The 15,477-nt window shown below is 37.1% G+C and overlaps 1 protein-coding gene across 1 annotated transcript in view; it reads left to right on the plus strand.

Annotated features, from left to right (window-relative positions):
• CCHR7.PART1H3orf84 (chromosome chr7.part1 C3orf84 homolog) overlaps nt 1-15,477 on the plus strand; it is a 323,437-nt gene that overhangs the window by 199,656 nt on the left and 108,304 nt on the right. The window contains exon 3 of the mRNA XM_044078716.1: nt 10,432-10,509. Coding sequence (XP_043934651.1) covers nt 10,432-10,509 — 78 coding nt within the window. The remainder of the gene's footprint in view (nt 1-10,431; nt 10,510-15,477) is intronic.

Below are 15,477 nucleotides of genomic sequence, written 5' to 3' on the forward strand. Positions count from 1 at the left end.
CTCCTGAGACAGGCTGGCACAGACTACCGGCTCTACCAACTTTGCTAAGACTATATGGTAGATTCCCTGCCACGAATCAGTTATTATAAGGGTTTTAAAAGCGTATCCAGTTGTGCTGAGTGAAGTTAATATATTACAAATGGTAATGTTGACCAAACTTCAGGAGTGGCCAGAGCTGTCACCAAATACATGTAAATAGTCTCAAAGGTTAAAATATTTCTCTGAAAGGATCAGCCACAGCTAAAAGTTTAACTATATTTAATAATAAATAATAAGAGAACACAAAAATACGAAATATCCATTTACGGTAAACACAAGAGTTTTAGTCACAGGAAATATTAAAAATAAAACCAACAGAAAGTTTCACACAGATACAGAAAAACAGTATTTAGCTAATCTCACTATCTATTCTTGATTGACCTAAGCTGTTCCCTAGTTAAGTTGCTTACTACCACAAGGCAAGATAATATGGATGAGGGTCTCTCTAGTCAGGATTCCAAGAACAGACTTCCCCTGAGACTTCAGTCTCCTCTAATATTAAAACATTATTTCTGTACAGAATGACATCACATACATCTGGTCATCTGACTCTGTTTCTCACACTATTCCCCATCACTAGAAGCTGTCAGTATTTTAGCACCTATGTGTTACCATACGCACTGATAGAGCTTTGCTAAGATCTGCTGCAGCTCCTGGAAGTCATAAAACCATAAAGCAATTCTCTTCTTCCTACAGGCGCTAATAAACCATACTTCTTACAGACACTGCAACTCTGGCTTCATTCAAAACTGTGAGATAACATCTGTATGGCTTAACCCATAAAGTACTTTAATTTCAAGAATATTTTTCAAAGTTAGATGGATTAACCTCTTCTCTTCAGGTATATGCTGTTACAATGTATGTATTTAAACAGTTACAATAATGCATGCACATTTCTTTTCTGTCCATCAGGAAACACTGTTGATACATTTTAACAAAAGCAACTTTGCAAATACATTTTTAAACAAAAGCATCTATACAAATCAGTTTGATACACAAATGACATATAATTCTTTACAAAATTCTAGCTAGCTTGCATATGTTACACATCCACTGCCCTGCTTCTCCTGGTATGGCTGGTAGTACCTCCTATCATCACACTCACCAAAAAATGATCATATTAAAGCACTTTTGCCCTTTACTGCTAATGAAGTTAAGGGCTTCCGCAGCTCTCACTATGCTAGCATATACTAATGTGATAGTTTATACTACTGGTCAGGCACATCAAATTATGAACAGTTCAATTTGACATTAAATTAATCCTTAGACAATGACCTGCATAGTCCCTTGTGTCCACTTGTAGTGTAACTTGACAGTATGGTCTTGTCTCAGATGTGCAGCATGACAGCACAAATGTATAAACTTATGAGCTGTTAGCATATGTCACCATTAGCTTACTATTTAACTGAGCAATCACTTAACTACACAGTGATTCCAGACACTGCTAACTGGCACATGTAGCTTATATGCATAAACATAATTATACAATAACGGCTCATTGCCATTTAAAAATATGCTCACTGACTGGACAGCCCAAACATCGTGCTCATTGTAATTCAAGCATATACCAATAGAAAAAAGTCTGGCTGCTAAAGTACCATTGAGAGGCAAGACTTTTCTACTGACCTATGTTTGGAAGACAGAGTAGAATACAAAAAAAAAATGAGGTACATTCTGCAAAACGTACAAAACACAAAATCTACTTGATTTCTGCACTGTCCAACCTAAAGTCTCTGCAGACTCAATTGCCTCTCAACTGTCCAGTGACAGACATTTAAAGCTTATGCTTCATATCCTTCAGAAAAATGTCCACTAACATAAAACTTCCTACTGGACCAGCTTTCTAAATTTATATGAGCAATAAGGTCTATTTCTAATTTTGGTCCTTTGGTCTCCCCATTATGTTGTGCTATGTCTAGGTTTTTGCATTAAGAGCCCATAATGGCAGGGGGAGAAAAAACAACCAAAAAAAAAAAAAACCCAGAAATGTCATTGCTTTTCCTAACCAGCACTGATGTACTGTGTAAGGATGGGAATGTAACTCCCATACGTATCCACAGTACATCAGCAACTGCGGAAGTTCGTGGAAGAACATAACAGTGCTGTTATACAAAGAAATTATTTAACAACAGTAATTAATATCTTTCTTAAATCCATACCAAGACAAAAACAAAAGTACCAAGTAAGAAAAACCATGAAAAGCACGAGCTGGATGCCAGAAAATCCAAAATTTATTGAGCACTTTTGTCAAAATTACATATGACTTCCTCAGAATGACAGTATCACTCCTACACATCTTATTTATATTAAAATCAATTAGCACATTAACGAATTACAATGTAATTAATGAGTATATGTAGATTTAAAGAAACAGATGCCCTTGTGCTTAAAAAAATGCATTAAAGGTATGAAATGTGTTAAAACATAATAGTGTGCATATATAAACACATATAAAAAAAACTATTATAAACTAATTTATCAACCATGAATATGGAAAATACCAGTTAAAAATGCAAAAATAATACAATACAATTTTTACTGTCGGCATAATTATAATAATAATACTTGTAATATTTGCAAAGTTACAGCAGTAATAACAATGTTGTTGCCTCTAAAAAAGAAAATCTGCTTTTAATTTTAAAAAGCTAGTAAGAGAAACCATGTCATTAAGTCCTGGACTGGTGGTGGCGTTAACCCTCAATTGCCATAATAATTCTTTGAATTCTAATACTTGGTCAATGGGGCCTCCTCTGTCATCCATTACAAGCCATTCCAGGACTGTAAACTTAAAGTGGTGACCTGGATAGATGTTAACGTGTTTGGCTAATGCATTTTTAGATTGCCTTTCCCTATATCATACATATGCTGGTATATGCGTGTCCTAAAGGCGTTCTTAGTTTTCCCAATGTAAAATTTGAAACACACCTGACATATACCTGCATAAACCACGTATTTCATCCCACAATTGTTTTTCTGGTTAAATCTCACCCACCCATATCCATCTATAAAAACTCTGTCACTCTCCAAAATGTATTTACACTGGGTGCACTGGCCACATTTTGTAATTTTACCTACAGCACATTTAATGTTCCTACCCTTGTTTTCTAGTAGGTTCTTAACACTAGTGTCCTTTTTGTATACCATAACAGGTGCATCACCTATTTTTCCCCCAATGGTCTCATCACTTTTTAATATGAACCAATTTTTGACAATAATGTCCGGAATCAGAGGGAATTGTGGGGTGTATGTGAGAATCAACCCATTCCTATAGGAACCAGTTGTCAGTACACTGTTTTCCAGTGGTGCACACAATCTGGAGATATCTAAACCTAACAAGGGGTAAAAATATCCCTCTACTCTCTTTTTAGTTACTTCATCCAGTAACGGTTTCACAAAACTGTCAGGATAACCCCTCTTCATTAACATGCTCAATAAAATATCCCTTTCCTTGTAAAAATCCTCAATTTTACTAATCATACGGGCCAGTCTTACACCCTGCCCCTTGACCAAAGATCGGTTTTGGTGCAAGGGGTGTCCGCTCTCAAAGTGGAGAAGGGTTTTCGAGTATGTTGGCTTCCTGAAGATTGTCGAGCAAAATTGGTTGTTAGTAATATCCTTACTGATCTGTATGTCTAAGTAACTAATGAGTTCAGTATGTGTCTCCATTGTAAATTTAAAAAATGTAGTGCTGGAATTGAGAAACAGTAAAAATTCTGACAACTGGTCCTGATTTCCAGTCCAAAAAATTAGGATGTAATCTAGGTATCGTCCGTAGAATCTACAATGTGATATCCCCTCCGATATAAAAACTTTAGACAATTCCCACTGAGTCAAAACTATATTAGCAAAAATTGATGCACAGGCTGCCCCCATTGCTATTCCAGACCTTTGTTTGAATAAGTGTCCTTCAAAAGTCAAGAATCTGTTCTCCAAGACTAATTCCATCAGGGTCCTTAGTGCAAGTATTTTTGTATGTGAAAATGAAGTGTGCTGACATAAAAAATTGTAAAACAGCTCAATACCCTCACTGTGTGGAATGACATTAAATAAATCTTTGATGTCAATTGTAGTAAAAATAATATTACTACTATAAAATTATTGCTTAATTTTCTTCAAACAATCCCATGAATCTCTGATAATGTGAGTGAATGAATAATAGAGTATTTTCCACACTACATGTTTTAAAAGGTACAAAATTTAACCCTTTCTGAAAGAGGTTTGCCCATTCCTTGGTAACTTGGACACTACTTAGATTGTATATTTTGAAATCTTTGTGGTCATTCAAAATAATGGCAATGTCACTGTGATAAACATTACATCTTGTATTATCTTGTTCGCTGCCAATTCACCCGTCTCCCCCTCCCCCTCCCAGAATTGCTCTGAGGTGGATGGTAATGGTCCCCTTGGTAATTCCCACTGGGTTGCCTCCTGTGGTTGTACCCTTGTTTTTGGATCCTCTACGCCCTCTTTAGGGGTTGTCCTAAAGGGATGGGACCTGGGGTACTCTCACCACTAAATTCAATGTCTTCAGTTGTTTCCTCAAAAACATCATTGTTGTTATTAAAGTTAATTTTCACAGTTTTATCATTGCCATTTGATACCAAGGGATAGGCTAAACCAGCTTCATAATCTTTAGCGTCTCTATCCAACTTTTTGTTCTTTTTTTGTTTTATTTTATCTACAATCTTGTTGATGTTAACAAACACTGAATTATATTCATTGTAAATGGTACAAAAACCCACGTCCTTTTTCAAACTAGTATCAAGTTTACTAACAGAATCTTGCAGTACATCAAATTTTCTATCATTGTCCCTTATAAGTAACTGCAATAATTCACAACCCTGAAGGCTGAATAAAGTAATCAAGTCTTTATATAAATCAGAACCGTTAGTTGTACCATTTGGAAAATGCCAGTACCTCAGACCTTTAGGGACCTGTTCTCATCTCAAACATTCCCTAAGGTACTGATTTTCAATTTGCAGCTTCTTCATTTTCAAGCTGTCTTTCTCTAAATTCTTTAACATTGAATTTAGAGTACCTTGATTCATGGTTCTGTTCACATTGTGGTGAAAACCGGCGCTGTCTTTATCAATCCAGTCAGTTAAACTGAATGTATTATCAGTTACTTGCTGTAACCCTCCATTACCCTGTGTCTGAGTTTTCCGTTGTGATGGTCCGGCTGTAACTACAGTTCCTTGTGGTGTAACACCACTTGTGTCCGTCGTAGTAGTGCTTCCTTGCCGATTAGGGCTGCCTTGACCTGGTGGTATACTAAAAAGAGAGTCCTGTGAAACAGTAGGCTGTGCCGTTTGATGGCGATTACAATCGCATGCTAAAAAGTCCAGATTTTGTCCCAAACCCGAAATTTGGGTATTAAAAACATCAATGAATTCTGTGAGTTTCTGTATGGCTGAGGTTAACACCTCATATGTATCTCTGGTACTTGCAACGCACTGTGTGCTAGAATCCATACCAAGACAAAAACAAAATGTCAAGTAACAAAAACCACGAAAAGCACGAGCTGGATGCCAGAAAGTCCAAAATTTATTTATTTTACATCTGTTTGTATATGCACACTATTATGTTTTAACACATTTCATACCTTTCATGCAGTTTTTTAAGCACAAGGGCATCTGTTTCTTTAAATCTACATATACTCATTAATTACATTGTAATTCGTTAATGTGTTAATTGATTTTAATATAAATAAGATGTGTAGGAGAGATATTATCTTTCTTAAATGATGACACTGTATAATAGCAATAATCCATGACTGGGTGTGGGTATCACAGGACTAACCCACGGTTGGCTTTGTTTAATCACTTGGGTTTCATCGTTGCAATTAAACCACACCAAACATGGGTTAATCCTGTGATACCCACACCCAGCTGTGGGTTATTGCTTAAAAATTAAATACTCGGATACATCTGGGTATGTGTAGCACTGTTCAGTAAAGCATCTCCCCCCTCAAGAATGTTCCGTGCTAAACCCCTTTTGTCTCCTTAATTTTGTAACGTGTTTATATTTTTTCCAAGTGTTTAGTTGTTGACATTGTTGGGTATAAACAAGAAATGCACTGGGAATAGAATGCCTGAAGGGTTATTTACTTATCAGATTTACACTTGACATTCAATGTAGACACTGGTAAATTAAAATGAAGAAAGTCAAAGAAAAAGACAAATAGAATTGCATAGCAGAAATTTTCCTCTGCTGCAATTAAAGGTGTGCAACAGCTAAAATGATGAAATGAACTGAGGAGAATGTGCAACAAAATGGCATGTACTGTAGTAAGGGAGCCTCAGCCCTATCTACATTAATATATACCTAGCAAGAGACATGTTAGTACCTCAAAGGGAAGAAGACATTGCTTTTGTAAATTCTAGCTGGGAAGAAGAACTAATAAGAGAGTTATAAACCAAATGTTAGACTTTACTGTTACATTGACTTATTCTCAAAGAGCTACTGTTATGTTATGTATACTTACACATAAGTGTGATTTATCAATGTATAGTATAAAATTATTGATGAGAACGTACGAAATTAACTCATACAAATAAATGCTCTTGCAGGCACTGAGGGTTGGAATGTTTATTCTATTACAGATTAATTGTGAAAAATAGTACTCTGTCATGTATGAAGCATACAGTCTTACAGCATTATGGTATTGATGCATGTGATGATGTAAGGTATTGCCAGCTATGCCAGGAGAAGTAGTTCAGTGGATGTGCAATATATGCCACCATAGCTAGCTGGAGTTTTATAAAGAATTATATTGTCATTTGTATATCAAACTGATTTGTACAGATACTTGTGTTGAAAATGTATTTGTAAAGCTGTTTGTGTTAAAAATGTACCAACAGTGGGTCCTGCTGGCCAGAAAAGAAATACACCTGTATGTCAGACTGTATTGTAACTGTTGAAATGAATATATTGTAACACAGTATACTGGAAGAGAAGAGGTTAATCTCAGTCCAGCTAACTTTGAAAACTAGGTTGAAATTAAATTACCTGGTTTAGGCCATAAAGATTGTATCTTACAATTCTGACTGCAGCCAGAGGCAAAATGTCTGTGAAAACCAGGACTAGGAATCCTACTGTATTGTCCTTAGGGGTGAACTAATTGCTACCCTGGAAGGGTGGAAGTTTTGAAATGGGTTTATAGCTTCCAGATGCTATAACACATCTCAGCAAAGCTCTATCTGTGTGTATGGTAACACCTATGTGCTAGATTCTGGTTCAGTTTCTAGTAAAGGGTGTAGTGTGGGAACCACAGTCAGATGACCAGATATATGTAATGTCATTCTGTAATCCAGCACTGCAATGATGTGTTAATATTAGATGAGACAGAAGTCTCAGGGCAGTGTGTTTTTGAAACCTGACAAAGAAGGAAGACCACTTACCTACTTCTAGGGGACAGTAGTTATTTAGGTCAGTCAGGAAATATAGTGAGATTAAATAAGTACTGTTTTTCTGCATCTGTGTGAACCTATCCACCTCTGTTTTTAATATTTCCTGTGATTGAAACTCTAGTGTTTATTATAAATAGTTATTCTTTCAGGTAGGCAAACAGCCACCAAATGGAAAAACTCCATCTCATTTGACCTGAATAGCCCTACTGGAGTTCCACAAGTATCCATACTTGCTCCCTTACTATTCAGTATCTTTATTAATAACTTCCACACCTCAATCTTCAATGTCAATGTAATTCAGTACATAGATGATTCAACAATGGTCTACTCTGCCAACTCAATTTCTGAACTATTACTTAAAACACAAACTGCTTTCTCCACTACAGAATCAACTAAAATCGAGATTTTCATCCCATCCAAATCCACGGTAGTACACAGAGATACTTTCAAAATCTAGATCCAAATTAAATCCCTGATAGAAATCATCCCACGCTCAAAACTTCTTGGAATAGTCATAGATGAACAACGAAAATTCGATATCCACAACAAAATATAAAAAAAAACATAAAAAATTAGGATTGCTTTACAGACGCAATCAATACGTAACCCTTCCATGAGAAAAAACGTAGCATACACATACCTTCTCCCCTCTTTCATATATGGCTCCTCTTTACTTATCAGCCTCCAAGCCTCCCTAAAAGCCAAGCTGGAAGCCTGATACAAGATGTCCAAATTCACAACAAATTCCAAATAGTCCTCCCATCACTGTAAGGCACTGTGATCTCTAAATTGTCTAGAACTACAAAATCATCTCAACTGCTTACAACTTACTACTGCTCACAAACTCATCTTCAAACCCTCTGATTGTCTATCCCCAAATTCCATCTTCACCCCTACCTCCCTAACAGGCCCCTTAGATCTAAAAACACAAATTTAATCCTAGTTAACAAGCCTAAATGACCTCCAGGACAACTTATCTTCTCTTTCTCCCTAGCCAAAAAATGGAATGCACTCCCATTATCTCTTAGAACTACCATTAACCCTGTCAATTTTAAATCCTCTCTACACTCTTACATCTCCACTACCTGGAACTGACTTCCTCCCATAAAACCTCTTAACTCTTCTCTTTACTGGCCTAATCATTCTATATATATATATATATATATATATATATATATATATGGGTCTATATCACATTGTCGAAAACTGACAATGTTGAACGGCTATCGAAAGTGTCGTTCATCAAAACTGTTCTTCCCCCACACAACCCGCTAATGATATATACCAACTCCAAGATCACACTACAGTGACGAAAAGGCAAATTTACTGATCCTCACTGTACCGCGATCCCACAAGAACAGTTTCAATGAATGGCACTTTCGATATTTTAGTCGTTCGACATTGTCAGTTTTTGACAATGTGATAGGAACCCCTATATATATGTATATATATATATATATATATATATATATATATATATATATATACACGTGTGTGTGTGTGTGTGTAAGCCTTTATGCTAATTTCTAAAATTTGCTTTGTAAATTGCAAATGTATATTACTTTCCATGTGCTTTTCAATTATATACCTGTTACAATGTGTTAAACACCCAATATTGTTAATTGTATTAGTATACTTTAAGATTCTACTGTCTTTGTACTGTGCAATTTCTGTATTACTGTGGAGCTTTTCTTCCTGGCCCCCACTGAAAACGGGCTTAATATGGTCCAGTGACTTCCCTGGTAAACAAACGGCAAATGAATAAATAAATAAATAAATAAATATTTAGTTTTTCCATTTTCTTTTATTATTTATTATTAAATATATTTAAACTTTTCCTTGTGGCTGGTCCTTTAGAGAATATTTTAACCTTTGAGACTACATATATTTATTTGGTAACACTGTGGCCACTCTTGAAAACCTTGCTGCATTGGTCAAACTAACATTTGTATTAGTATTAATTTTACTCAATATAATTGGGTACCTTTGTAAGAGCCTTAGAGTAGCTGGCTTTGGAGTGTTCTGGTGGCAGTACCTACCTTATAGTCTGGGAAGAGGAGGCATAACTAGTAAATCTGGACCAGCCTTTCCCAGCTGTGTGTGTGTGTGTGTGTGTGTGTGTGTGTGTGTGTGTGTGTGTGTGTGTGTGTGTGTGTGTGTGTGTGTGTGTGTGTGTGTGTGTGTGTGTGTGTGTGTGTGTGTGTGTGTGTGTGTGTGTGTGTGTGTGTGTGTGAAAATCAAATCTCAAAGAGTATGTGTGTGTCAGCTACTTGGATCAGGGACACAGAGCACTAGTTTCACAGAGGGGATGGTGGAGGACTTTATTATTTTTATTTATTTAACATTTGTTAACTGGGAAAGTCCGACTTAGAATGTAGCCAATTTTCAGTGAAGCCTCAGGGAGAAACGCTCCAGACGCATGCCTCTATAATGTGGGAGGAAACCAACATGAACGCAGGGAGGTCATGCAGACTCCACACAGAAGGTATGTTCATGACTTGGCTTAGAACACTCGACTGAGGACTTAACTCTACAGCTGTGTCAGTGGGGAGTCTTATTTGGGGGCCTAGAGAGAGATAGAGAGGGAAATCCAGCCCCAAGGCTTAGTGTGTTCCTTGTATGCTCTTAAGGGAAATTGTGCTTGGTGCAGAGAGCTGCATCTAGAAATACTGTATATATCCATTTTTGTTCCAAGTGAGTGTCCCTCTCCAGTGTCAGTGATGAGGATTCAGGGTCCTTGATTACTCGTCCAGAGGGGGAACATCATAATGCATTCTCTGTTGCACATTGTGTTTTATGTGACTGCATTTTTAAATGTAAGCAGTGATCCCATTAATATACACTTTTTTAAAAGTACACACAGTACGCATATAATGATTGACTATTGAAACAGTACATAACCTGTAAATGAGCCTCTATAAAACTCTAAAATGCTTGCATTTGGAAATATAATACTGTTCTTGTTTTATATTTCTCTTTCCAGGAAAATCCACGGAAACATATATTTTCTGCACATGACAACAGACACTGTTTTCCTTCAACCACTATGTCCTTTGAAAGTGTGAGTATATTAGTACAGCGAGAGTTACATGAGATAATGGGAATGCAGAGTGGGGAACTCCTTGAATATTAGCCTCTTTCCATTTGAATTTTTTCAAAATTTGCCACTAACGCAAGACTCTGGTGTCTTCCACATACCTTGTCTGAAATTGTATTGACTATTTTTGTACAAAATATGGGCTTTAGCTAAATAATTATGTTCTGGTATTCTATCCTCTTTTCCCTGTTGTTTTTTTCCCTTTGATTTACAGTAGATGTTTTTCCATTTGGCTCGAAAGAAAGTCTGCCTATGCCAGCTACCTGCAACCCGCAAAGTTCCTTATGCCTCAGTTTTTATACTTTATTAGAGCATTAATGTGGATGTTCACCCTAATGGCTTTGTATTGTGCATTGTGACTATCAGTTCCTTGGAATAAGTAACTGAAGAAGGCTACTGATGGTCTAGTTTTTCTGGGGCTGGGGTTTTATCTATATCTTAGGTTGGTCTAGGAATAACTTGGACATAGACATGTAGTGATTTCACTGAGGTGGGTGACAAGTGTGTATTTTTGTGCATAATAAACTAAGTATACCCAAACAACTGTTTAACAAACCATCAAGAAAACCCATGTCATTTGGCAGCACAGATTAAAATGATTCTTTGGCCTGATTGATAGTGTTTAGTTCACTTTTTTACTGAATAGTTTATTCTGTTATGATGTTAAATTAGACAGCATATACAGCATCCCATGCTATTTTATGCTATATTTTCCAACTAAATTAATAGGCTATGACTTTTCTACTGGGCTGATAATTATAAGCCAGGAGATTTTCCTCTGCTGTTTGAAGAATGACTGCTGGATTACAAAATAAGGGAGACAAAAGAGAATTGCTCTGGAAACAAAAGAGAATTGATCTATGTTTGTGATATTGATCACTGCTGCAAGAGCCTTAGCTATATGGGTTATATCCTGCCAAGGATATAACAACTGGCCAGCTTCCAAAGCTTCAGGACACCTTCCTTGCACCTAAACTGTATGGCAGCTTGAGCTGAGCTGACTAAAAGACAAGTTTGGGTACCTGGACCTTCAGAGCTTTACTGTCACTGAAGTGTATGCTCCTCTGATGCTTTTAAGGAGTGACGTTCAGCTTGTGCTCTTCTTTTACTGGACAGATAAGTTCACTTTGTGGGCGAGGAAACTTCTATTCTATATTTTTTGTTTATTTTTAATACTGTCCTCTTCATGAAGGTTGTTTTAAAGCTTGAAGTTTGTATTTTAACAGACTGTACTATACTTTTAAATGGGAGTACTTGTTTGTCCTGTCAGTTTAAAAGTTGTTTAAAGTAAGTGAAAACCATTTTTGTGGTGAATTTGTATTTATTTTATTTTGTGGGGCTGGTAAAGTACTGTAAAGTGCTTTCTACTGTGTTTGTCTTTGAAAAAAGTGACTTTATTTTTTTTCCTGGCATTTTCTGCTTGTTTTCCCTATGAAAGAGGCACAGTTGTTGATTAACCATGGAACAATCTGCCGGTTCTATGGTCGGTCCTTCTTCCAGCCACAAAAAGAAAACAAAGAGCCTTTACCATCACATCAGTCTAGCAATTTGATTCGGTTGGCAAAGGAGAGCCACTCTTGTTTGTCCTAGGAGTGGGAACAGGAAAGACATCTCTGTTTTGTCAGAACATTGTGCCCATTCCTGGGGAAGCTGCTACTGTCATTAGTAACACTGCTGTGCCCACTTTTCCTGTTTAAAAGAAACAGAAAACTAATGATGTATCTACTCCGACTCAACTTTCCTTAGTTAGGATAGGTTTACTAGATCTGGTTCAGGGTCTAATTCAGGCTATTGATCCTTCTTGTGAACTAGTTCCTGGTAAAAGAAAGAGGAATAACTTCTTTCCTGTAGAGATTAAATATTCTGAATATGGACAGGAGGATGAAAAAACAGATATAGGGTTTTCCCTTTGATTTCGGATTCAGACTTGGAGGAAGAACAAGAAACTCTACTCCCTACAAGCCCTTCTCACCATGGAAGATATAGAACTCCCGTTATGACAAAAGAAATCCACAATGCCTATCTACAGGAACTAGAATCACTCAGTATTAAACCCAATACCATTTTCCTAGATTATCTAAACTATCCAGCTATAGACTGGGAAACCTGCATCACCAATAGTTCACAAGCACAGAGATTCCTGGACTTTATGAATTCAAATGCCCTGGAGTAATTAGTTAGAATACCCACTGGGGCAATAACATCTTGGATCTGGTTGCTACTATTATGGGAGCATCTTGCACCATCCCATGCATATCTTCATCATTTGTTATGTTTGACCATAAAAAGCAGTCTCCTTTAAAATAAAACTGAAACCAAAGATCCCTTCCACCCAAGGGATCTTTAGAAATTTATTTAAGACAAACTACCTACTTCTAAGTGACACACTAGCAAGCTTCAAATTACCACTAAACCTAGTTAACTCCACTGAATATGTGGAAACATACACCACGACACTATACCACCATGTAAACAGCTGCATAGATGCAGCTGTACCCCATGGGTGCAGGACAAACCCCAGAAACAAACCCACATGGTGCAACCATAATATCAACAAGCTTTATTATAAAAAGAAAAGAATTTTAAATAAAAGTAAGAAAAGTAATTCCCAGAATGCTAGAGTCCTTGTCAATGAAATAAACAAACAACTCAGAAGCTTAATAAAATGCATTAAAGACAAGTTTGAGGCTAAAATAGCTACCCAAGCCACAGAGAGTCACAATGCATTTTTTTGTTTATCTTCGTAATCTCAAAAGTACAACACAGCAATGGACTGAGCTGATTGTGAATGATATTATCTACACTGAGCCTGAATATAGAGTATACCTACTGGCCAATAAATTTAACTCTAACTTTACCCCTCTTTTCCCCTCTGTCTGCCCCTCAAGATATACCTGAATCTGGCTCACTGCCAACTATCATACTTGACCAAGGCCTAAAAATACTACATCAGTGGCTCCTGACAATATCCATGGATGCATATTAAATAACATGAATCATGATTTAGCCGCACCCTTAACAACACTGTTCAAGTTCAGCCTCCATAAAGGTTTTGTACCAAGTGAATGGAACAAAGCTACAGTCATTCCCCTGCATAAGGGAGGACCTCCCACAGACCCATAAGTCTAATAGTCTTGCAGGATGTTTTGTCTCAAATAAACAACAAAATCATTGTCTGAAACTAAATGCCAAAAAACGCATTATAGTATCCTTTTGGAAGTTATCTTCCCCAGGAAATACCACATTGACAATACTCCTCTAAGAGTTGTCCTACTTGTCAAGGATTTGGAAACTTATGTGGACAGTGACCTAACTTTTGACCAACATGTGTCCATTGTTGTAAGAAAGTCCTTCTATATTGCACAGTTTATAAACAAAGGAATTGTGTCTAGATCTAGGGATGTCATTGTTCCCCTTTACTCAGCCCTCATTAGGTCAATCATTGAATATAATGCCCTCTTTGGCATGTATCTGTCTAGACACATGCAACAACTAAATACCTACAGAGATACCTTACTAAAAGGATACAAGGCCTAAATGACATGCCCTACATCCACCTACTCAAAGCCCTGTCACTGTACTCGATATCGTATAGACTGCTAAGAGGTGACTGTGTCTGGCATACAGGGCATCCTCTGACTGATTACTGATGGATTTACTGCATACTAGCAAGTCAAATGGTATCAGAAATACTTGGTCTAGGGATCTTAACCTCTTTTGCAATATCAAGAAAATGGTTTGAAGAAACGGTGTATTTCACAGTGGATACCTCTGTTGTGGCACAGACTGCCCATCCACATAAAACAAAGTTCATCCTTGTTCATTTTTAAGCCCAACTTATATTTATGGATAGTAAATGGAAAACTTAACCCAAGACTACCCCCTGTACTAATAATGGACAGTAGCAGCTCCTAAATCCTTTATCCCATGCATGGGTCCTCTCAAATTATCTATGGTGTGCTCCCAATTATTCTTATTAGGGGCAATATATAATTATCAACCATAGGATGGGTAAGGTCAATCTATAACCAAATGGGATAGGCTATGTTGAGCACAAAAAGGGAAATGCTTAAAATGGCCCACAAGGGCAGGTGGCCTAGTACACAGCTATGAACCTATTAACCTAGGAGAGCTCAGTTTCTGACGTGTGTGTGTGTGTGTGTGTGTGTGTGTGTGTGTGTGTGTGTGTGTGTGTGTGTGTGTGTGTGTGTGTTGGGGAGGGGTTTCTCTTTCATTGAGTCTATTTCTAGAATGTGTCAGTGTTTTCTGTAAGAGAACACTGAGGTTTCTGAGTCCCTCAGAAAATGCTATGAGCTGTTATAGAAGGAATTTCCAGAACCTACATCCATTACTCCATTTCTGCCAGCTTATGTGTGTGTTACTGCCTGCAGTTTTCCTGACAGTCAGCTTCCCCTAAAAGGCAGATAAGATGTAAAGTTCCTCAGTGTTACAAGTTTTAAAACATTCTTCCCAAAACTGGGCCTGCAACAATACCTTTAGTTAAGCCTTCTGCTTAAAAAAGCACTTAATTATACTCCTACTCCTTCTAATTAGCATTGAAAGATAAGTATGGGAAAAAACTGTATGCTTATGCAACTTTGATTTTTTCATAGTTTTGAATTGTCAGGCTGATTTATTAAGGTTTGTTCTGACTAACTGTGAAAGTAAGAGGAATGTTTTATCTGCAGTTTCTTTCCCCTGAGGGAAAAATCTGCTTTAAATAATGAAATTTCTTCTGTTGTTCAAGTCACTGGTCATCGCATACAGAGTGTGAGTATGACTCTGCTGATACTTCTTCAAGGGCTACGGCCACTGGTACTGCTTTCAGGAGGTTTGCATGGCTGTATTCTCAGAACTTCCCAAATAATATAAAAAACGAGATTTTAAATGAAATTCTCCTTTGGATAGAGATTTGGTTTTTGGCCCCTCTGC

This window comes from Protopterus annectens, chromosome 7.part1 (assembly GCF_019279795.1).
Source record: "Protopterus annectens isolate FY-2018-M chromosome 7.part1, PAN1.0, whole genome shotgun sequence".
Classification (NCBI taxonomy): Eukaryota; Metazoa; Chordata; order Ceratodontiformes; family Protopteridae; genus Protopterus; species Protopterus annectens.